The sequence below is a fragment of the Anomaloglossus baeobatrachus genome, chromosome 7, assembly GCF_048569485.1.
Source record: "Anomaloglossus baeobatrachus isolate aAnoBae1 chromosome 7, aAnoBae1.hap1, whole genome shotgun sequence".
In the NCBI taxonomy this organism is placed as follows: Eukaryota; Metazoa; Chordata; class Amphibia; order Anura; family Aromobatidae; genus Anomaloglossus; species Anomaloglossus baeobatrachus.
In genome coordinates, this window is record NC_134359.1 from 120,734,230 (window position 1) to 120,759,600 (window position 25,371).

At 43.8% G+C, this 25,371-nt stretch overlaps 1 protein-coding gene across 1 annotated transcript in view; it reads right to left on the minus strand.

Annotated features, from left to right (window-relative positions):
* Nucleotides 1-25,371, minus strand: part of LOC142246636 (aldehyde oxidase 1-like) — a gene marked incomplete at its 5' end in the record, with an annotated part of 160,702 nt that overhangs the window by 20,815 nt on the left and 114,516 nt on the right. The window contains 5 exons of the mRNA XM_075319703.1: nucleotides 6,118-6,192; nucleotides 9,810-9,938; nucleotides 12,291-12,386; nucleotides 23,617-23,844; nucleotides 24,283-24,474. Coding sequence (XP_075175818.1) covers nucleotides 6,118-6,192; nucleotides 9,810-9,938; nucleotides 12,291-12,386; nucleotides 23,617-23,844; nucleotides 24,283-24,474 — 720 coding nt within the window. The remainder of the gene's footprint in view (nucleotides 1-6,117; nucleotides 6,193-9,809; nucleotides 9,939-12,290; nucleotides 12,387-23,616; nucleotides 23,845-24,282; nucleotides 24,475-25,371) is intronic.

Genomic DNA, 25,371 nt, shown 5'->3' on the forward strand with positions numbered 1-25,371 from the left:
CATTAACTTGAGAACGGCGGCAGCTATAGGCATAGAAGTGGTGTCTAGGTATAGTAAAGTAGCCATGAGCTACGCAATGAAACAACCTATAGCGTCATCCGGTGAAAAACAACGGAGTTAGCATTTTTATCTTGAAAACGGAACGAGATAGAGAATAAAAGTGAATTAAAAAATTGTAGGGCATCATCAATTCAATACGAATCGACATCTTGCGTACAGAAATGCTATGATATGAAACCCATAACCCCCCCCAAAATATTTAATGCTGGTCACGCATATGGCATTCATTCAGCTGCAATGCAATATGGTAGGTGACACATTTGCACAAGCATCTGTAATACGTTGTCGTAGGTCCTGCAATGTTGGTGGAGTCGCATACACCTGCTGTTTGATGTAAGCTCACAGAAAGAAGTCCAATGGGGTCAGGTCAGGTGAACGTGGAACCACTCCACGCAGCCACAATACCCAATGACTTGTAGGAAGATCTCCATGAGGTATCGCTTCATGTCCGCAGCCTTGTGAATTTTACACGTTCTAATCATAGCATTTCTGTATGCAAGGTGTTGATTCGTATTGAATTGATGATGCCCTACAACTTTGTAATTCACTTTTTTTCTCTATCTTGTTCCGTTTTCGAGATAAAAATGCTAACTCCATTGTTTTCCACCAGGTGGCACTATAGGTGATTTCATTGCGTAGCACATGGCTACTTTACTATACCTAGACACCACTTCTATGCCTATAGCTGCCGCTGTTCCCAAATTAATGGTGGTGGACAGGATATGGGTGGACACACTGTATATTTCTGACACTGATAGACTAGAAAACAGCTTATTCCTAGGTATGGAACTAAAAACAAAAAGGATTGTGTCTCCATATTCTAAGGTTTTGTTTGGTAAAATTAATAAAACAAATAAAAACTATATAAACTTAGTATTTCAATAATTGCACCGACTGGCTGTGATGACAAGGGGTTATTCATGCGTCATTAATCATCAATAATAACTATAAATGTTTACTAAAGGAATAATGGGGAAGACTATTTTCCTTATGGAGACCTGACAAACCAGTCTGGCTGTCAGTAAGGGGACTTATAGCTGCAATGCCCCTCTGGGAATTATTCAAATTGAGCCTCCAGTGAGGAAGGAGACAAACTTTAGCGCCACCTATTAGAAGTAGCAATCCTAAAAGTCAAAAGTGGCTTTTTAAACAAGCCTTTTCATAAGACTTAGGATATATTGCCAGATCAGAATCTCAATTTGCAGATACGGTGTTTCGGGGTGATTGCCCCTCGTCAGTGAAAAGTGTGGGTATCTGATCTGGCTTATGAGAAGCTATAAAGGAATAAAACACATTTTTAGGCTATGTTCACACATTGCATTTTTGGTGTGTTTTTTCTGCAGTCAAAACCTGCTATTTTGGCAATAAAAAAGCTACTTAGAAAAAGGTTTGCTACATTTTTCTGTGTTTTTTGGCTGTGTTTTTGGTCATTTGTCTACAGTGCATGTTTCATAAAACTAGTTTTATTCACCACAAAAGCAGCAAAAATGCAGTAATTTGTTGGGGGTTTTTTTGCAGAGTTTTTGGTTTTTCATATTGCTTTCAGTGCTAAAAAAAAATTGCTGAAAGAATTGAAATGCTGCCTCTTTCAAAAACGCAGCAGTTTTCCATTTCAGGCAGGAAAAAAAAACAATTGTGTGCATGAGATTTCTGGAATCTCATAGGTTTTGTTGGTAATCTAAAAAGCAGCTTTTAATTTGCATAAAACTCATGAAAAAATGCTGCAAAAGAAACAAAAATAAAAAAAGCAGCAAAACTGCAATGTGTGAATATAACTTTAAACAATTGCAAATATCCTACCATTTGATGAAATATAAGATTCCACTTTATTTATTCCACACATTAGATGTTCTATTTAACATTCAAAAGATTATTTAGCCCTGTTTTAATCTACACAACATAAACTGTCAGGATCTCCTTTACTTACGGATATCTACTGTAAAGGCCGCTTTACATGCTGCGACATGCCCCCGTCGTTGGTGCTACATTTGGTAATCGCTGCGGTAGCGAACAGTATCGCTACGGCAGCGTCACACGCACATACCTTTAGAGCGACGTCGATGTGACCGCCGAACAATCCCTCTCTCAAGGGGGAGGTGCGTTCGGCATCATAGCAACGTCATTGCGGCGTCACTAAGCGGCCGGCCAATAGAAGCGGAGGGGCGGAGATGAGCGGGACGTAACATCCCGCCCACCTCCTTCCTTCCGCATTGCCGGTGGATGCAGGTAAGGAGATGTTCGTCGTTCCTGCGACGTCATACACACACATAGCGATGTGTGCTGCTGCAGGAACGACAAACAACATTGCTACTCACCAGACAACGATCTTTGGTATTTGGTCGACCTCTCCAACACCAACGATTTTTATCACTTTTGCGATCGTTGAAGGTCGCTCGTATGTGTCACATGCTGCGATGTCGCTAACGGCGCCGGATGTGCGTCACAAACACCGTGACCCCGACGATATATCGTTAGCGATATTGCAGCGTGTAAGGCACCCTTTAGACTAAAGTCACATTTGGTTCTCAAAAGTCACAGTTCATTTCCTAATAAACACCATGAAACAATACACCATTTATTCTAGAATATAAGGGTAAGCGCCCATGATCAGGACCTGCTGTGTCCTGGATGTGGCAGGTCCTGACCTGCGGGGCCGTGAGTCTTCTCCACAGGAGATCGCAGCTGCTTGTGTCAAAGATCAGGATTCGGGGCGCTGTGTTCTCCCTATGGAGAATGCTTTCGACTCTGCAGCAAAGAATTGACATGCTGTGGCTCGGAACGCTGCACCGCAGGTCAGTGTTTGCTGCAGGCCGTACACGCACAGTGGGCATGGGATCTCTATAAAATGCATCCACTGTGCTTGTAATGTACAACGCAATGTTTTGGAAGGAGCAAAAACACACTGCATCCAAAACGCTTCAAACACTGATAGTGGGCACGCATCCTCAGGATGAACAATTTGTCAGGCATTATCTTACATAGTGAGAGCATTATAGACAAATGTTTACTAATAACACCCATGATTAACAGGCACTAAAGAGTTTTCCAGACAACTCAAATTTTTGAGATATGTTAGAAGTGAGGGTCATTAATTTATGATTGTAGTAGTAGCCTCTGTGATACATTAGAAGCTGTACAAAATAAACAGCCTAACTATAAAGATTATCATAAAAGTTTCTTTGTCACATTCAGAATAATAATCTTTCTGTCATGGGGTGAGAGGGAATAACAGGGGATCGGGGCTCCTAGACTGTCTCTCAGGAAAGGGGGCCCAAGTTGTACCTACTCCCAGAGATACGTCTAATTGTGATGATGTCTGGGCCACCTTCCTTACCCTGCTTCTGGCCAGCCCTGATCCAATACTCCCTCTCTCCCACCCCAGGGGAAGACCAGGACAGGCGTGGTGTACATACAGATATGGACAAACGGGGGAAGCCAAAAATCAGACAGCTAGCACACACACGGAGATAATACAGTAGAGTTGAAACCAGAAGTTTATATACATTGTCTAAAAGACACATCTGCATATTTTTCTCACTATCTGACATGAAGTCAGAATAAACCTTTCCCATTTTAGGTCAATTAGGAACCAAAGTTATTTATATTTGCCAAATGCCAGAATAATGAGAGAGAGAGAGAGAGAGAGACAGAGAGAATGTTTAAGGTATTTTTATTACTTTCTGCAAAGTGAAATGTTTACATACATTTGATTAGTATTTGGTACCATTCCCCTTAAACTGTATGACTTGGGTCAAACATTTTGGATATCCTTCCACAAGCTTCTTGCTATAGTTGGTAGGAATTTGGGCCTATTCCTCCTGACAGAACTGGTGTAACTGAGCCATGTGTGTAGGTCGCCTTGCTCGCACTTGCGTTTTTAGCCTTGTCTATACATTTTCAATGGAATTGAGATCAGGGCTTGTGATGGCCACTCCAAAACATTGACTTTGTTATCCTTAAGCCACTTTGTAATCAGTTTGACAGTATGCTTTGGGTCATTGTCCATTTGGAAGACCCATTTCCGCTCAAGCTTTAAGTTCCTGTCTGATGTCTTGAGATGTTGTGTCAGTATTACCACATAATCTTTCATCATGATGCCATTTATTTTGTGAAATGCACCAATCCCTTCTGCAGGAAAACAACCTAACAACATGATGCTGCCACCCCTGTGTTTTACAGTTGGGATAGTGTACTTAGGCTTCAAAGCTTCTTCCTTTTTCCTCCAAACGTAACGATGGATAATATATGGCCAAACAGTTCAATTTTAGTTTCGTCAGACCACAGGACATTTCTCCAAAAGTTAAGGTCTTTGTTCCTGTGTGCATGTGCAAACATTAAACCCTTCACAACCTTGGATGTATATATACTTCTTTGGTCATGGCCCCCTGGTAACCGAGGGCTTCGGTGGCGAGCTCATGGATTACTCCACACATGTCTGCTGTTCTGCACCGAGATCCACCCGCACCTGCTTACTACTTAGATTGCGCTGTCAAATACTGGATATTGGATATATTGGATATTCTATCGCTCACTGTTAAAATTAACCTACCCTTAAAATTATAGACTGTTCATGTCCTTGTCAGTGGGAAATTTTTAGATAAATCCCTAGCACTCAATGGAACAAGAGACTGCAGTAATGCAAAAAATGTGTTTTATTCATAGAATATGTGCAAAAGGAAAAAACAACACCTCAACCAGAATTTAAGCAAAGCCAATGTTTTGGCCAGACTTTGCCTTTGTCAAGGTTTTGTCTAGATGGAGAAAAAGAAAGAATATTTACACACCCAATTTGTGATATAATATACAAAATTTTACATATATACAAGCAGAGTATGCACGTACGTATCATAGAGTTGGGGGAAAAAGACGAACTGGACGTCAAAAGAGACCTTATGTCAGAGGAGGCGTTAGTTCTCGTGGTCACTTTACGCCTCCTCTGAGATACGGTCTCTTTTGACGTCCAGTTCATCTTTTTCCCCCAACTCTATGATACGTACGTGCATACTCTGCCTGTATATATGTAAATTATTGTACATAATACCACAAATTGGGTGTGTAAATATTCTTTCTTTTTCTCCATCTAGGCAAAACCTTGACAAAGGCCAAGTCTGGCTGAAACGTTGGCTTTGCTTAAATTCTGGTTGAGGTGTTTTTTTTTCTTTTGCAGATATTCTATGAATAAAACACATTTTTTGCAGTACTGCAGTCTCTTGTTCCATTGAGTTCTAGGGATTTATCTAAAAATTGTAGTCTTTAGTTTCCCTATAGCATCCCCTTATTTGCAGTTGAGCCTGGCCTTACTCCTTGATTTTGTCAGTGGGCAAACTTACAAAATCAGCAAGGGATCAAACACTTATTCCCCCACTGGATGTGTCTTTTCAGATAGTGTACGTAAACTTCTGGTTTGAACTGTATGTGATCAGGAGGAAATAAAGAGCAGGGAGGAAATAACAAGATGATGAGAGGATTTGCGTAGCACACAGTAAATCACCAGCAACAGGAACAATACAGCACACGGACGGTGTTAGCAAAAGGTATAGTTGGCACGGGAACACAGATTTCTCCATCTTAAAATGTCGGGCAGTACTTGTGATAGGTCTCCCGTAACATGTGATCCAAAAGGTAACCAGCAGGCTTGCAAAAATTAACTCCTGCTAGTCCGATCACTAATGAGCACACAGCTGGTCGAAGCCCAAGCCTGTATGCGCAACTCAGAAGCACCAAAGTAAGCATAGTGTGGAGTGTCAGAGTCTTTAGTCTGAACAGTGTCTGATGCAGCCATCACACTCCTCGAGTTTAGAGACAAACACCGTGTGACACTTTACCACAAAAATTACTGCGAGTATTGAGGGCTGGATGATTTCCTCAGTACACAGAACATTTTAGGTTATATTTAATTTAGTGGAAAAAAAAGTACAATTGGTGGAGAAAGGTTGAATTAGATGCACCTAGGTCTTTTTTCCACCTATGTAACTATGTAAATCTCAGAATTAATGACATAAAATAAGACATACAAGTATTTGGATGTAATTATAAATAAATGTAAATTTAGCTCACCCAGTCTTCCCATTTACCATCCGGATTGTTTTTGACAAAAGGTTCTAATCTTCCCCAGAGAGTCTCACAGGCATACTTTATTTAAAAGAAATAAAAGTAGACAGATTAGGCTTTTCACACTTGAAAATATTTTGTGTTTCATCAATCAAACTTTGAAATAGTTAAAAGAAAGAAAAACAAACAAAAACAAAAGAAAAGACAAACAATTTTAAAAAAGGAAACTGTCAAGTCTCCAAACGCTATTAAATTGGATAACTGTCTCATTCTGATATTACAATAATGAGTTTAGGATGACTTACGTGAGCACATATTTTTTGCAAAGAGAAGTTATAATAAACCATTGCAAATGTAGCCAGAGTAGTTTGATGAAACTAGTTTGGGCTCAGTAGGTGTAGTGGTGCCCACCCGGGTGTGATTGACAGTCCCTGCATTGCCACATGCTCTATTTAACAGGGGATTTTCTAGGACAGAGAAGAAGAGACGGCAATACAGGGAACACCCATGGGCAGTGGGATTGCAGCTACTGGAGACAAACTCCCTTGATTAGTAAACATCTCACTAGACTAGTCCCTTATCCACTGCATACATCGAGCAGTGGTATACAACTTCATTTTGTACAAATATTTTAAAATTCATAACAATAAATAAATTATTGTAAGGTCAGAAAAGGGGCTCTAAAATGTAATGAGACCGGTTATTAAATGTTAAGGGACTTAAACAATCATTTTGCTGCTTTCCTTGTTACCTGTCAGTCTTCCGTCTTGCTTTGCAAAACGATACACTGTACTTACTGATGAAACCTTATGTGATCAGAGTGGACCAAAAGTAATAGTGCCAGTATGGACAACATAATGTAACCCCTTACCTACATATGACATACTGGTATTTCATATGCCAGCTCCTTGACATTGTTGTAGGCTCACAAGCCGAGCTCACGTCTTTGCCAGCAGATGATGGCTGTGATAATCATCATGTGCCTCTAACAGCCGCAGGTGCCTGTTAGAGGCACATTTCCTGTTTACCTTCTTACCAATCAGGTGATTTTTAGTTTGTGCATGTATATTTTTTGCTTTCCCTCTTTTAAGAAGTAGAACATTCTAATTTTTGCATTGACATATAGCCGTATGGAGCATGTTTTTGAGGGATGACATCATTTGTTTTACCATTCAATGTAGTGGAAAATGGGAATCAAATGTCATAGAAAAATAAATCGCTCTTCCTCCATTTTTGGGGGGATTTTGTTCCTTGTGCAATCAGTATTACTACATTGGTACCAAAGTTTTAAAGTCTTTTTTTTTTTGTTTTTATTGAAGTTAGTTGAAAAATTGAAATTTGTTAAAGCAAAAAAATATGGTTTCTATTGCCGATTTTTGAGACCCATCCAATTTCATGTTTTCGTTGATGGAGCTGTGTGAGAGATTGTTTTATTAGTGGGAATCTGATCATTGCTCCTTCTTGCACTTTGTTGTAGTTAAGGAGCCAAACGGCATCATTCTGAAGCTTCAACTTTTTTTCTCTTTCCAGCTTTTAAATCACTACTCAACTTTTTTATTTTTTTTACTACTGAAGTGGTGTTTTAATCTAAGTTCCTTGTCCCTACTCATAAACTCACCGGCCGCCATCTTCTCCTTCTATTGTCTCTGCTTCAATCGATTTCTGGCAGTTTGTTTCCTGCCGGATTGCTCCAGTGTTTCATGAAGCGAGCCAGAGGTCACTCTTCAATATAAGTCTATGAGAGCATCGTTCTGGCCTCATTCTGGCTGTCATAAACTTGCATTGAGAGCTTGTGATCTAACTTCTGAGATCCAGCCTGTCAGCAAATACAGACAAAAAGACTGACTGCACTCACCAAACTGAGGTGTGAACAGGTGCAAAACAGAACATGACATAAAATACAAAAAAAGACAGTTTGCACTCTGATAATGCTAAAGTATGGAAACCAGGAATGTGTGAACATGGACCTGCATTACTGCTAAGGAAAATCCAGGAAAAATGAGATATTTAGCATATATAAATGGCCATTTGTATATCTGCCCAGTTGCCACTTCACGGCATATCTCGTAACTGGGTACCTACACTATGCTGAAGCCTCTCTCTGGGTCAAAAACCTCCTGTGTATGGGCAAGTAGGAACCTGCTATATGCTATATGCAGGTGCAGGGACCTTAGATTAAAAGCACCAATCCAGTGGTGGCAAAAAAATGAAATCCTAGAGTGGTGCTTTAATATAAATTAAGTTAATTAATGTGATATGTTAATAGTTGGACTTTTAAGGACAGAGCGATACAAAATACATTTATTTTTAATTCTTTATTTGTAAAAGATAATAAAGGAAAAAAGTTTAAATATATATACTGTAAACAGTGTGCCCACCCATATCCTGTCCACCGCCATTAACGTGAGAATGGCGGCAGCTATAGGCATAGAAGTGGTGTCTAGGTATAGTAAAGTAGCCCTGCGCTACGCAATGAAACCACCTATAGCGCCACCTGCTGGAAAACAACGGAGTTAGCATTTTTATCTGAAAAATGGAATGAGATAGAGAAAAAAAATTGAATTACAAAGTTGTAGGGCATCATCAATTAAATACGAATCGACACCTTACATACAGAAATGCTATGATTAGAACGTGTAAAACTCACAAAGCTGAGGACGTGAAGCGATACCTCATGGAGACCTTCCTACAAGTCATTGGGTATGGTGGCTGCGTGGAGTGGCCTCCATGCTCACCTGACCTGATCCCACTGGACTTCTTTCTGTGAGGTCACATCAAACAGCAGTTGTATGCGACCCCTCCAACATTGCAGGACCTACGACGATATATCACAGATGCTTGTGCAAACGTGTCACCTACCATATTGCACAACGTGCAGCAAGATACAGTGTGCTGTCCAGAGTCCAGATGTGCATTGCAGCTGATGGTGGCCACTTTGAGCATCAAAGTTAAATGAGTGCCATATGCGTGACCAGCATTCAAAGATTTGTGGGGGTCATGGGTTTCATATCATAGCATATCTGTATGCAAGGTGTTGATTCGTATTGAATTGATGATACCCTACAATTTTTTAATTCACTTTGTTTCTCTATCTTGTTCCGTTTTCGAGATAAAAATGCTAACTCCGTTGTTATCCACCAGGTGGAGCTATAGGTGGTTTCATTGCGTAGCGTATGGCTACTATACTATACCTAGACGCCACTTCTATGCCTATAGCTTCCGCCGTTCTCAAGTTAAATGAGGTGGACAGGATATGGGTGGACACACTGTATATTGCAACATCACAATATTGCAGTGTGCAGTGAAAATCAGGTGTCTTACGAAGTAGGGGTACTGTCATGGTAAGCAAGGGAACCGTTAGCAGGCCCCAATTGCAATGGCAACCCTTTAGCACACAATGATTGCATCGACTGAATGGAGGGGTTTTCACCAATGGATCCATGGAACAGAAGATTTTAAAAGAGCACTTAAAGGTTGAATAACAGCAATTGGAGTTTAGCTCTGTTTGATGTTGTTACAGGCAAAGGTCAACAGTGAAACATAGACAGGATGTGCGATGTAAGGTTCGGGCTCAGCTCTTGAGCCTGATCCATAGACAGGTAGCCAGCATTCGATATACCAGTATGTCCAATGTGGGTATGTGGTTAATAAATTATTGTACATATACATAAACATTTTATTTATTCTAAATCAATTACCTTAACAGCCAGGCCGTAAATATCTGTGCCGATGGTGCCGCCAGTTGGAATAGAATTTGGAACAGACGCTGTGCTGGTCCCGGAGATGTAAATGTACGACAATGGTATCTTAAGTTCTCTGCTCGCAATCTGGTATACCGGTAAACATACTATTAGATGATATGGAATGGTGAAGTCATGGTGCTAAACTTAACATATTACAAATAAATTTGTCTTTTAGTAACTGGAATACAGAAGCTCGAATATTTGCTAACCACATTAAGAAAAATATTAGAAAGAAAAAAAAATGACATCAAATGACTTTCAATTAGAGCATGCAGATAGCACAGTCTGAACCTTAGCATCTCCACTTTCATGGTTTGTTAAGTGGATTCAATAAATTTAGAGCATGTGGAGGTTCAAATGCTTCATGTGACGTCCCAGTATCAGTGTGATAAAGACGTTGTATCACTTCTAAGGTTTTTTCGTATAATGATTTCTTAAATGCTAAACGTTTTCCAAGAAAAATAATAGATCGCTCACTATCATAAGATCTGGAATTCAGCTTACAGTGCATTATTTAGAAAGGTCTCAGCTAACAATCATGAGTTCTCTGCGTGCTTAAAGATAACATAATAAATTGTATCTAAAACTAAGACGTTACCAGTAATGTTAAAGGGGGTGTCCACTACTGGGATAACTCCTCCTCATTTTCCATGTCTGTTATCATAAAAATAAAAAATGTATACTCCCTTCTGCTGCCGGTACAGTTCCAGCAGTGTCGTAGCTCGCGTTCTTGGAGCTCACATGACATTGACACCTGAGCATGTAGGAAGGCAGGGATAGAGAAGACAGCGCTAATTGGGTGCAAGGCTCAGGTGTCATAATGTCACATGAGCCCTACGAATGCGAGTTTTGACTCCATTGGAACCGTGTCAGGCAGCAGAGGTGAGTATAAGCTTTTTTATTTTTATGGGGGTTGAACATGGAGAATTAAATGGGGTTTGTCAAGTAGTACTGTCGCGGGTGGGGAGGACGCCGTCGCTGCTGTGCTCTCGCTAACGCTCGGGTCCGGCGCTGCTGCGGCTGCTCGGTGGCTCGAGCGGTGGGCCGGATCCGGGGACTCGAGCGGCGCTCCTCGCCCGTGAGTAAAAGGGGTGGTTGGTTTGGGGAATTTAGTCCGTGACGCCACCCACGGGTCGTGGTGAAGATGGGCACCACCGCTGCTGGTGACGGGGATCCCGGGAGCGATTGTAGGGAGCAGCTGAGATGTTGTTTTCCCCCTCCGTGGGTAGGGGTCAGTGGTCCCGGGGCCCGGGGATGTTGTAACGAGGAGGCAGGGTTGGTGAGGTGCAGGATCGCAGGGACAGTGCAGCGCGGTGCCGGATGGCATGGGTGTACTCACTCAGCAAGAAAGGTACAAAGTCCTCTGTAAACCAAACGGCTGGATGGACGGGTCCCGCAGACGGCTGCAATGTCTCTCCCCGGACAGGTGATGTCGGCTGTCTTTCCCTGCACCTTGATGTTCTTCTTTCTGACTACTATGGATTCCCAACGGTAGTCCGCTCCCTGGTGTATGGGTACCGGAGGGCCCGTTTGCCCGCAGACACTAGCCCTTGGGTCTCAAGCCTTAGGCGGTAGCTGTGTACCCTCACGGTGTGGGCTGTTGCCTTCAATCGGGACTTTTGCTGTTGTGAAACCCCTGGGGTTCCAGTCACATTCGGATCTGACTATTGTCGGCGGCTCCAAGCCCGGTCGGGGTCCGATGGCCCTGCCTGTGTGTGCTGGCTTCACTTCGCTCCCCGGTCGGTACCGGCGGGCCGTCGCCCATCCCCGGTCCTACGGTTCCGCGACGCTCCACCACTCCTGCAGACGGCCACCACCGTCTGCCAACCTTGCTGTCAGTGCCTGGGCCACAAACCCAGACACCCAAGTGTTCACTCCTCACTCCTTAAACTCCAAACTCTATCTGTCACTTTTCCAACCTACAGGCCTGTGAACTCCTCGGTGGGTGGAGCCAACCGCTTAGCTCCGCCCCACCTGGTGTGGACATCAGACACTGGAGGGAGGCAACAAGGGTTTTGTGTTTGGCTGGTGTCCCTGTCTAATGGGGGTGGGGGTGTTTGTGTGTTATCTGTGACAACCTGGCTAGGCCAGGGCGCCACAGTACAGCAAAGGAAAAAAGTCCAACTCACCATTAGTATTACCAGGAAGCAGTTGGAGCACAGAGACGTTGCAGCCCGGATGTGTACAATAATCCACTGACTGCCATTACTTTTAGATGTTATCATGGCTAAGGATGCTGCATGTATAATTAACTACTGAAACGTGGGTAATCCTGTTATTGCAAGAATTTTAACAAATAAAGGAGAGCACAAGTTTGTGAAGCTGGAGTTCTTTTTGATTTTTTCCAAGTAGTGGACAATTCCTTTAAATGCTATACAAGTACATAATACACACATTGTAAGTAGAACTAACATACTTAGAAACTTATAACTATACCTGCATAATCTTTGTGTTGAGGCCTTGCCCTAATTCCACCCCTCCATGACTTACAAGGACTTTTCCATCTCTGTAGATATGAACCAAAGCTGAAGCCTGTGGATATGGAAACAATGGGTGAGAAACACATATTGTGGGCAGTGTATGCAGTGCTCAGCATAACTAAGTACACCCTTTTGAAAAGCAAGATTTTATTATCTCATTGAACACAAAAAAAAATTGGATTTTTTTTTTTTAAGATTGGGTTTAATGGAACATTTTTTAAATCCATAGCATGAAAGTAAGGTTAATAATAGAACTACTCAAATTAGTTGATGCAAAAATGAATACACCTCACATCAAAAACTGCTACATCTAGTGTTTTGTGTGACCTGCATGATTTTTAAAGGGAACCTGTCAGGTGCAATATGCACCCAGGACCACGAACAGTTCCAGTACATATTGCTAATCCCTGCCTAACCGTCCCTGTATATGTGACGCCCTAGCAGCAGTCGGACTGCTCGGCAGACACTTTGATGAAAAACAAAAAGGTTTTTTACGGGGGAGAATATTTGTGACGCCACCTGCGGTGTGCGGTAATAAGGAATACCGCCGCTGCTGTATGGGAGTGCCGGGGCTGATGGTGTTGGGGCAGCCTGGTGGTGATTCCCTCCGCAGGTAGGGGCCCCGGGACTCAGGGTAGGGAATAGGTAGGAACAGCCTATATTGATATAGGGCCGGCAGGGCGCTGGGGAGCCAGGGTACTCACTCAGGTGTGATGACGCATTCAGTGGACACAGACTCTGAGGTAAACAAAGTCTCTTGGTACTGCTGCACTCGGTGACTGCACGTGCGGTGGTCCCTTTCAGTGATTCTGTGGTGGACTGGAGCCTTCCTCCATACACTGTATACTGTGTGTGTCCCTGGCCCCGTTGGCTTGAAACCTTCGGGTCCCGTCCCTCTTTTTAATTGGGACCTGCTCTTAGCAGCTGGCACGTGGGATTTTCTGTGACTGCTCTGTGTGGGAAGTCCTATCCCTCCGCTGTGCTGACGCCGCTAATCTCTGAGCCGTCAAGTACAGGCCACTGTCTGCGACCCAGCCAGGCTCTCCTCAGGGAGCTCTTAATCCCCAGGTCCTCTCTCTTTTTCAGTTACTACCAACTGTCTAACTGACTCCTCCCACCAGCCTGTCTGACTCATAGGTGGGCGGTTCCTTTCCCAGCTGGAACCACGCCCCTGGTGTGCCTGACAAGTGTAGTGTTTGGGTGACTAGGATTTGTGCTGTTAGTACAGAATCACTGTTGCGGACCCCGGAACCAAGGAGGGTGGGCCCTGCACCAAGGATAGAGAATAGTGCAGTTCCCTGTGACACCCTGGACTAGTCCAGGGGCGTCACATTTACACTAGCATAGATAAAGGCATCTTTAGAAACTGTATTTCTAAAGATCTTTTACCGTATAACAATGAGCAAGGGGCCTAGTCCACTGGGCGTTAGTTCCCCTTGCCAGTCGCCTCTATTAGCATGTTAGTACGTCCCTGTGGCTGTGCTATCATGCAAATGAATATGCAGCGTCACAGGATGATCTCACTCACCTCTCCACCGCTATCGCGTCCGACGCGGGATTTCAGCTCAGTGCGCAGGACCCCGGCGTTTGGGTCTTGCACACTATGAAGCCGGGTGTACATGTCCTGGCTTCAAACTGAAGTAGTGCGCATAAGCCTAAATCCAGCGTCGGACGCAATGGCGGCGGAGAGGTGAGTGAGATCATCCTGTGACGCTGCGTATTTATTAGCATGTTAGCATGTTAGTATGCCCCTGTGGGCATGCTAACATGCTAAAGGGGGCAACTGGCCGGGGAACTAACGCCCATGGGACTAGTGCCCTCGCTCATTAGCATACGGTAAAAGATTGTTAGAAATACTGTTTCTAAAAATCTCTGTATCTATGCTAGTGTATACAGGGATGATTAGGCAGGGATTAGCAATATGCACCCAGAATTGCTTGTGGTTCTGGGTGCATATTGAACCTGACAGGTTCCTTTTAAGGACAGCGCCAAGTCTTCAAGGCATGGAATTTACCAGTTGGTGACATTTTGCAACAATAATCTTTTCCCATTCCTCAAGAAAAACATCTTACAGCCTGGGTGCTGAATGGAGAGTGATGCTCAACTTGTCTCTTCAGAATTCCTCATAGCTGTTAGGCTATGTGCCCACGTTGCGGTCTGTCCCTGCAGAAATTTCTGCAGTGATTTGAACAGCACATGTTTGCTTCAAATCGCTGCAGAAAGACAGCGTAATGAATGCAGTGGAAAAGCCGATTTCATGCGCTCTGGATGCAGCCCCCACCATAGACACAGCGGGACCTGCATCCAAAGCGCATGGAATAAGTGACATGTTGCATTTTAGAACGCAGCGATTTGGCAGCATGCAAATCGCTGCGTTCTAAAATGCAACGTGAGCATGGATTATGCACAATCTTCATAGATTGTGCTGGGGACGCAGGACGCATGCAGTTACGCTGCAGTGCAATACGCAGCATAACTGCATGCAAATACGCTACGTGGGCACATAGCCTTATAATGGGTTCAGATCAGGAGACATTCTTGGCTACTGAATAACTTTCACTCTGTTCTTCAGAAATGCAGCAGTGGCATTAGATGTGTATTTTGGATCATTGGTATGTCTCCAAAGACACATAATGATAGCAGCATGTTCTCTGTCAGTTTGGAGCAGTACATCTGTGAATTCATGATACCATTAAATAAATGTAGCTCCCGATATCAGCAACTCTCATGCAGCCCCAAATAAGGACACTGCTGGAACCATGTTTCAATGTAGACACCATGCACACTGGCTTTAGGAGAGTTCCTCTGTAAGGCTAGTTTCACACTTGAATGGCATCCGTTGCATTGCGTTGTGTGACGGATGCAACGGATGCGTACAAAACAACAGAAAGCTTTTTTTTTTTATTTATTTTTTAATTTTTTTTTTCTTCTTTACAGTTTTACCGGCAGCAGGCTATTGTGAATGATCAGCTGATCACCCGGCGGTCGGGCGCTCAGCTGATCGCTCTCAATAGCCGGTGGCCGGGCGCTCAGCTGATTGCTCTCAATAGCCGGCGGCCGGGCGCTCAGCTGAGCGCTCTCACATGCCGGTGGCTGGGTGCTCAGCTGAGAGCTGTCACATGTCGGCGGCCTGGCGCTCAGCTGAGAGTTGTCACATGCCGGCGGCCGGGGGCTCAGCTGAGCGCTCTCACATGCCGGCGGCCTGGCGCTCAGCTGAGCGCTCTCACATGCCGGCGGCCGGGCGCTCAGCTGAGAGCTGTCACATGCCGGCGGTCGGGTGCCCCGCTGAGCACTCTCACATGCCGGCGGCCGGGCGCTCAGCTGAGAGCTCTCACATGCCGGCGGCCGGGCGCTCAGCTGAGCACTCTCACATGCCAGCGGGCGGGCGCTCAGCTGAACGTTCGGCCACCGAAAAACAAAATAAAGTTTCTGTGATATAAATAAATAAAAAAAGAACATGCGCAGTGAAAAATAAAAGTTTCTGCCGCTCTAAAAAACATTACATGCTGCGTTCCCTCCGCAGCGCCAAAATAACGACGCTGCGTCGTCCAGCGGATGCAACACTGACACTTGCGTTATAGTGCGTTGTCCATACAAGTCTATGGAGAATAGTGCACTGCGTTAACAAACTGCGCTATTCTCCATAGTGACGGACTGTGCTGAACGCAAGTGTAAAAGTACCCGAAACGACATCCATGCATGTCATTCCTCTTCAGCGTATGCTGTATTGCGTCTGGGGAACACACACCCCTGTTAGGATTTCTACTTCTTTAGCTAACGGTAGTGAACTTGCATGTCAATATTCTTCAACCCTTCTCATCAGAAGATGCCTCTGTTTAGGTGTTGACTTCCATGGTCGGCCTGGATGTCTCTGTGAGATGGTTGCAGTTCCATCTTTGGTAACATTTCGTATCACTTTTGCTACAGTATTCTGACTGTTAAGCAAAACTTTGCTGATCTTCAGCCTTCACCTTTAAAAAAATAATTTTCTTTTGCTGGTCTTGCAACATTTCTCTTCCATATGGTGCATTACCAACAAAGTAAACCTTCTTCACATTTCATGTTAATTAATGATCTTTTATAGGTAACTGTCAGTTGAACACCTATCTATTTAGATTTACCTGTGGTTGAATTCTTATTAATTAGAATTTTGTAGACTAGACTTTAGTGTGCTCAGCAGTGTCTGGTTTTCTCCACACATACCGCTAAGAATTATCACCAAAAAGTTCTATCTTCATCTCATCAGACCAGATGAGATTATTATTATTAATAATATTTATTTATAGGGCACCATTTATTCCATGGTTCTGTACATGAGAAGGGGTTACTTACAGAATACATATACAAATTACAATAGACAGACTAATACAGAGGGAAGAGGGCCCTGCCCTTGCGGGTTTACATTCTATAGTATTTTGGGGAGGAGACAGTACCTTATTTCTCATACTCTGAGAGTCCTTCATGTGTTTGTTTGCAAACTCTATGTGGGCTTTCATATGACTTGCACTCAGGAGAGACTTCCATTGAGCCACTCTGCCATAAAGGCCCAACTCGTAGAAGGCTGCAGTGATAGTTTACTTTGTGGAACTTTCTCCCATCTCCGTCCTGCACCCCCCAAGCTCAGCCACAGTGATCTTGGGGTTCTTCTTTACCTCTCTCACCAAGGCTCTTCTCCCACGATTGCTCAGTTTGGCTGGACAACCAGGTCTAGGAAGAGTTCTGGTGGTCCCAAACATATTACATTTAAGTATTATGGAGGCCACTGTGCTCTTAGGAACCTTGAGTACTGCAGAAATTATTTTGGAACCTTGGCCAGATCTGTGCGTTGCCACAATTCAGTCTCTGAGCTCCTTGGGCAGTTCCTTTGACCTCTTGATTCTCATTTGGTCTGACATGCACTGTGAGCTGTGAGGTCTTATATAGACAGGTTTGTGCCTTTCCAAATCAAGTCCTATCAGTTTAATTAAACACAACTGGACTCCAATGAAGGAGTAGAACTATTTCAAGGAGGATCACAAGGAAATGGACAGCTTGTGACTTAAATATGAGTGTCTCAGCAAAGGTCTGAATACTTATGACCAAGTGATATTTCAGTTTTTCTTGTTTAATAAATTTGCGAAGATTTCTACATTTCTGTGTTTTTCTGTTAAGATGGGGTGCAGAGTGTACATTAATGAGAAAAAAAATGAACTTTTTTGAATTTACCAAATGGCTGCAAAGAAACAAAGAGTGAAAAATTTAAAGGGGTCTGAATACTTTCCATACTCCCTGTATGGATGATGTATATAACGTGTTAAAAAGGTTATCCACTACTTTGACATTGATGGCTTATCCATAGGATAGGTCATCAATGTCTGATCGGCCAGGGTCCGACACGCCGCACACCTGCCTATCAGTTGCTGTTGGTCCCAGCTGCGGTAGGAGGCAGCTGTAAATGCTCAGTTCCAGCGCTGCACCGTCTTCTCATAGTGGCCGCGACCAGGTACTGCATATCCGTCTCCCATTCTAATCAATAGGAGGCGGATTAGATCAGACATTCATGACCTATCTAAGAATAAGCCATCAATGTTAAAGTAGTTGCCAACCTGTTTAATGATGTGCGTATCATGTATCTAATGTGTGAGTGACATGTGCATCATGTGTCTCATGTGACAAGTGTGTTTGATTTTTGTCTAATGTGTGATTGATGTATGTGTCTAATGTGTGATTGTATGTGTGACATGTTTATTTTAGGAGAGGTATATGTGCATCATGTATCTAAATTGTGAGTGACATGTATCATTTGTCTAATTTTAGTGAAGAGTGTTGGTAGTCAGTCCTTGGTCTAGGGCACAAATGAGAGGAATCTTGGAGAAATATAGCAGTTCACATTCTCCTTTCCTATAAATATCTCCCAATTTACTCTGTGCAAATAATATTATAATATAAGAAGGGAAAAAAAGCAAAATTACTTTAACGCCTAATTATCATTACACTGTGTGCAGAATTTTTAGGCAAATGAGTATTTTGATCACATGATATTTTTTATACATGTTGTCCTTCTCCAAGCTGTATAGGCTGACAACCAACTACCAATTAAGTAAATCAGGTGATGTGCATCTCTGTAATGAGGAGGGGTGTGGTGTAATGACATCAACACCCTATATAAGGTGTGCTTAATTATTAGGCAACTTCCTTTCCTTTGGCAAAATGGGTCAGAAGAGAGATTTGACGGGCTCTGAAAAGTTCAAGATTGTGAGATGTCTTGCAGAGGGATGCAGCAGTCTTGAAATTGCCAAACGTTTGAAGCGTGATCACTGAACAATCAAGCGTTTCATGGCAAATAGTGAACAGGGTCGCAATAAGCGTGTTGGGCAAATAAGGCGCAAAATAACTGCTCATGAATTGAGGAAAATCAAGTGTGAAGCTGCCAAGATGTCATTTGCCACCAGTTTGGATGTTACTGCAGCTGCAATGTTAATGGACTATCAAAAAGCACAAGGTGTGCCATACTCAGGGACATGGCCAAGGTAAGGAAGGCTGAAAAATAACCACCTTTGAACAAGAAACATAAGATAAAATGTCAAGACTGGGCCAAGAAATATCTTAAGACTGATTTTTCAAAGGTTTTATGGACTGATGAAATGAGAGTGACGCTTGATGGGCCACAGGGATGGGCCAGAGGCTGGATCAGTAAAGGGCAGAGAGCTCCACTCCGATGCCAGCAAGGTGGAGGTGGGGTACTGGTATGGGCTGGTATCATCAAAGATGAACTTGTGGGACCTTTTTGGGTTGAGGATAAAGTGAAGCTCAACTCCCAGACCTACTGCCAGTTTCTGGAAGACAACTTCTTCAAGCAGTGGTACAGGAAGAAGTCGGTATCGTTCAAGAAAAACATGATTTTCATGCAGGACAATGCTCCATCACATGCATCCAACTACTCCACAGCGTGGCTGGCCAGTAAAGGTCTAAAAGATGAAAAAATAATGACATGGCCCCCTTGTTCACCTGATCTGAACCCCATAGAAAACGTGTGGTCCCTCATAAAATGTGAGATCTACAGGGAGGGAAAACAGTACACCTCTCGGAACAGTGTCTGGGAGGCTGTGGTGGCTGCAGCACGCAATGTTGATCGTAAACAGATCAAGCTACTGAGAATCTATGGATGGTAGGCTGTTGAGTGTCATAATAAAGAAAGGTGGCTATATTGGTCACTAATTTTTTGGGGTTTTGTTTTTGCATGTCAGAAATGTTTATTTCTAAATTTTGTGCAATATATTGGTTTACCAGGTGAAAATAAACAAGTGAGCTGGGAATATATTTGTTTTTTATTAGGTTGCCTAATAATTCTGCACAGTAATAGTTACCTGCACAAACAATATAATAATAAAAATATCCTCCTAAGATAGCCAAATCTAATAAAAACCCCACTCCAACTTCCAAAAATATTCAGCTTTGATATTTGAGTCTTTTGGGTTGATTGAGAACATAGTTGTTGATCAATAATTAAAAAAATCTTCTAAAATACAACTTGCCTAAGGCTATGTGCTCACGCTGCGGATTTACCGCGGATTTTGCCGCGGATTTGCCGCGGATTTACCGCGGATTTGCCGAAAATCTGCAGCAGCAGCACTTCCAAGCCCTTTCAATGGCATTTTGGAAATGCTGTGCCTATGCTGCGGATTTTTCCGCTGCGGATTTGCCGCGGATTTTGATCCGGAAAAATCTGCAGCATGTCAATTGTTTGGTGCAGATTTGGTGCGGATTTTTGGTTTTGAATGGGGAAAAAAAAAAAAAAAAACCCGCATCAAAATCCGCGGTAAATCCGCGGCAAATCCGCGGGTGCGGATTTGCCGCGAAAGTCGCGGATTTTCAGGCAGAAAAGTCCGCAGGTACATTCTACCGTGGACACATAGCCTAATAATTCTGCACCTGGTGTAGTTTCTCAACAAATTCCACATATACCCTAGGGGTTATCATTGGTGGCAAAGGGCTATATATTTGTAATAGGTGGACGTGTTCCTACACTGTTTTATGCTATATGTCCTCTAAGTTTGCTGCCAACAGTGTGTTTATATTAAGCATATTGTATATGGTGTTGATTGTTAGAATTGTGTGTTCACATGTAAATGCAGCTAGTGACATGTTGACTCTCGATGTAGGGTTGTTTACCTGCAGGCACCACCTGCCACCTAGCGGTCGGGCTCGATCAGTGGTAAATTAGATATCAGATAGGACAGGGTTAAATCAAGGTAGAGGGGAAGTGACAGGTGGCAAGAGTGTTGGCTAGTAACATGGACCTCGTGGGTGCCAGTTCTGGATAGGGTTCAAGTAAGAGAAGATGTGGCCACAGTGTCAGAACCAGTCAGGGAACCCTGAGGTAACCTTGAGAGGTCCGGAGCCTACAGCTCACTCCAGCGAGCTTAGGGAGTTGAGAGACTAGAGAGCCATCAGGGCCCAGAAACAGACGCAGGTGTAAGAAAGAGGGGATGCGGAGACACAGACCTGGCAGTTTGAGGATGAGGTCCATGATAAGGGGGGACAGGTTGAGAAAGAGTACCTCAGAAATAGTAGGAACAGAACCAGGAAAGGTTGAGGCCATGTTTGTGTGCCACCCCAGCAGCGGATCAAACTGCTCGGATCCGTGGACAGTGTCCGTTCGTGGCTCGAGCGTCTCCGGACCCGGGGGCTTAGGGGCCACACTCTAAAGTAAAAGGGGATATTTACAGGGGAGTTATAGTTCGTGACGCCACCCGTGGTTTGCGGTAATTGGGAGTACCGCCGCTGCTGTTGGGAGTACCCGGGGTGATGGAATGGGGCAGCAAGATATCGTTACCCTCCACGGGTAGGGGTATGCCCCGGGGCTCTGGAAGATGATACTGGGTGCCGTGACGGGGAGATCACTCATGTACTCACTCTGTCAGTAAGCAGACGCTGACAACCGGGTAAACCAAGTCTCTGGATGCCGCTGCCTCTCAAGGGGAGCTCGTCTGGGTCCCGTCCCCTGCAGTGCTGCCTTGTGATCCGTGACCTGCCTCCTGGCACAAAGTTTAGATTCAAAGTAGTGGTCCGGTAGACTGGAACTTGCCGGGCCCTGCTTCCCATTGTGGCTTAGTGTGGGAGCCTGCTCTCAGGGCTCACGCTTGGGATTTTCGTGGGCTGCATATATGGAAGGCACTATCCCCCTCGTTGTGCTAGTGCCCCGATTTTGGAGCTAGTGGGAACAGTCCATAAAGGCTCCGCTCTCCGCAGGTTAATTGCCGGGTTGCCTGAAGCTTCTCACCCGACCAAGGGTCTGTGTACCCCGCCGTGCCTTCTGTCCCGGACTGGTGATAGGACCAGGCTGCCGACCGTTCACTTTAACAGGTCCAGGCACCTTGCCTCAATCCCCTGCGACCAGGAGTCTGACTCCTCTAGGTCCAGACCACCGTCTGTAACCTAGACAGCTACTCTTGGGAGCCACCACTCCCTGCTTCCTCCACTCCACTCTACTCCACTCTGTTCACTGACACTCTACTGACATTCCCCTTCTTGACCACTAGGTGGGCGACCCTATTCCGCTTAAGCCGCCCACTGGTGTGTCTGGTGGGTATGGTGCAGGGTGTTCCTAGGATTTGAGTTGCTGTTGGAGGCAGCACTATAAGATGGGGACCCAGAACCATGAGGGAGCTGAATACTGCACTAAGGGGAAAGAGCGTACAGTACCCTGTGACGACCTGATAGTCCAAGGATGTCACATTTGTCATAATGGTGTGAAGAATAAACTGAACAAGTTTAGTTGTCAACTCTGGGGTTGCATGTTTTATTACTTTGTCTATGATGAGTACCGGCAGCGGTGTGATGGACACCAGCCTAAAGAAACCAGTAAATATCATGCACAACCATTGTAGGCTGGTAGGTTAATGCTGGCACACTTGCAAGTTTGTTTGTGTTATGGAGGAAGTGTTAAAAGCAAGCTTTGTTATGGGTCAGGCCTTGTGCCCACATTGCTTTTTTCATGATTTTTTTCCTTGCTTCGTTTAATCAATTAAAGTAAGGAAAAGACCAACAAACTCTATGAGAATCCTGACTTGTTGTGCCCATGTTGCTTATTTTTTCCTTGCAGTTTCTGTTGCTGAAAAAAGAAGCAGCATGTCAATTGTTTCTGCACTTTTTCCTGCTTTTTTCACCAATTGACTTCAAAGGAGTCAAGGAAAAACGCAGGAATCTGTGTAATGCCCATGTTGCTTTTTTTTGAGAATTTTTACAGTCATATGAAAACGTTTGGGCATCCCTATTAATGTTAACCTTTTTTCTTTATAACAATTTGGGTTTTTGCAACAGCTATTTCAGTTTCATATATCTAATAACTGATGGAGTCAGTAATATTTCTGGCTTGAAATGAGGTTTATTGTACTAACAGAAAATGTGCAATCCGCATTTAAACAAAATTTGACCAGTGCAAAAGTATGGGCACCCTTATCAATTTCTTGATTTGAACACTCCTAGGTACACGCTAGTGCTCTAGCTACCGTGTACCCTGCCTTCCAGGTGGGGTGCTCGGTCCAGTGGATCCACCTCCTGGGCCTACCAGTCCTCCCCGGCCCTCACACCAAATAGCCATGGAGAAGTAAGGTATTCCTCTCCCTGCCTCCTGAATGCTGTGATCGCACTGATCGCAGCATTTAGGGGGTTAACTGCAGGGAGCGGAGCGGAGTGGGCACTACTCCGAGCAAAGAGCCGAGTCCCAGCTGTAAGATCAAATGGTGACCCGACAGTGATTGTAGGGGTACAGTGTGTGAACCCCCACGATTGCCATTATTAAAAAACGCACATAAAAGCAGGAAAAAAGCATGTGAAAAAAACGTGCAAGCGCAATAAAAACCGCTTGTCTTTTTCAGCTGCGTTTTTTCCTGCCAAATCATGCGTTTTAGGTGCAGATTTTCTGCACATAAAAACATAACATAGGCACATAGCCTTATTGTTGCAGAGAAGCAGTGTGATACGTGGACTGTCCCTGGCTGATTTGCTATAGGTACACTGATGACCTGGCCTGAATCAAAGTGGTGTTGCAAGCCTGATATATTAGTGGCCATGTGAAATAAAAGTGTTGTGAAACTCTGTTCAATGACATTACATCCTTGTCTTCAAGACTAGCATATTTTCCAAATACAGTGCGAAATCATCCATTATCAGCTTTCAGTGACTGGCTGCAGCAGTTACATGCCCAAGAGAAAGAGGAACCATGGAGACTGGCAGGGGATCCGGCAGCATCAGAAGAGGAGCAGCGGGTATGATTTTTAATATTTCTTGTATACACTGACCTGGTGATACATTTTTTCCACAAATCCGACTGTAAATTTCAGGGGTATAATAGCAATGCCTTTCTTCTTCCAGTAGTTTTCCTTATTGAATTTTTGGATGTCGGATCTTCTCTTGGCATAAGAAGATTTCGCCAAGCATTCATTCCAGCAACGCATCAGATTGGTGGAGTCAAACTCCTGCTTATAATGTGTCCGAGCAATGCCTGTATACATGTTCTTCTCACGGACCTGAAAACATCATAAACTGAAGTTACTGTAAAAGTAACAAGGAATTTCTGACCTATTAAACTTATGACTTTTAATGGGCCTCACCTTTGATAACCACTGATGAACCCTAGTTCAGAAAATCTGATTTTACTCCAACATCCTAATTTATTTAGTATTTATTCATTTTTGGGTATTTACACACATCTTTTTCCGGCAGATGCCGCCTGGAATCTGACTGAAATAGTGCAAAAAAAATGCTGCAAAAAATGTAAATAGCGCATAGCAATGTAAAAAGAAATCATTGCCGTTCACATGTTCAGTATGTGCTACTTTTTTAATTGCTTCAAGTTTTGGAAACTGGACAATCCTATATGAAAGACTTCAAGATGAGCTATTCTACTTCTAAAATAAAGAGTTATATCAATAAGATGCTCCAATGAATGTCGAAACCAAGTTTACCTGGTCAGGAGACAAGTCGCACTTTGTAGCCACTGCATCCATAATGGTCTCGGTGATAAAACCAGTTTGGGGAAAGCCAAATCCTCGGAAGGCTGTATTAGAGGGCAGGTTTGTCTTACAAGCCTTTCCACAGCAGTTAAGGTTGGGGAAGCTGTATGCATTGTCCATCTTAAGAAGTGCCACTATTATCACCTGAAATTAGAATTAAGACAGCGATCCAGCAATGCAACTTCCAAGTTGTTATATTTCCTTAATATACAGTAAACGGCCGGAACCTCCCCCGGGGTAGGTGGAGGCCGGCATGACTTTTGTTAGGGGGGAGGTGACCCATACGAGGGAGTAGGGGACTAGGGAACCATTGAAGTATATATGGGCAGTTTGGGAGTGGGGAGATCTCTTTGGCCTGCAATCACCTGGGAATTGGCCCACCCTCCCTCCCTATTTGCATAGTGGCATTTGGGGTCATAGTGGCATTTGGCAGTTGGGCTAGGTCCTCGAAGTTGGTGTAAATTGTTATTGGGGGGTTCATGGAGATGTGGATCCCCTTTAATTTATTGGTTTGTGTTGGCGGTCTGGTGATTTTGGGGGACCACCGGCAATGGAATGTTAGATCCTGGGTTTTGGTATTTACCTCTTCCCCCCTCCCCCTTTTACATTGCTGCTCCCGAGGTGGTGGTTGTGGCTGGGAGTAAGTTTGGTTCAGGAGGAAGGTAATGTTAGTAAGGTTACTACTCAATCACCAGATTTTTGAGCTTCGAGGACCCCACCCCTATCAATGTTTATCTTATGTATATACTGTATATGTTAAATATAGGCTGCTGTGGCTATTTCAATCCAACTTGGTTGTCTGTGTCTATTTCTTAGCCGTTAAGTTAAGGGGTTCGGGTGAAAATGGTATGTGTGGGGGGTCACCGGGACTCGACTATACCAAAGTCGATTACTAATTTACCGCAACCCTACAAGTAAGCATTTAGATGTAGACAGTTGCCTTCACATGATATTTCATGGAGTTTTGTTAAAATACTACTGTGGCTGTGTTCTTCTATCCACAATTAAAGAAGATTTTCCTCTACAGACCACGATTAATGT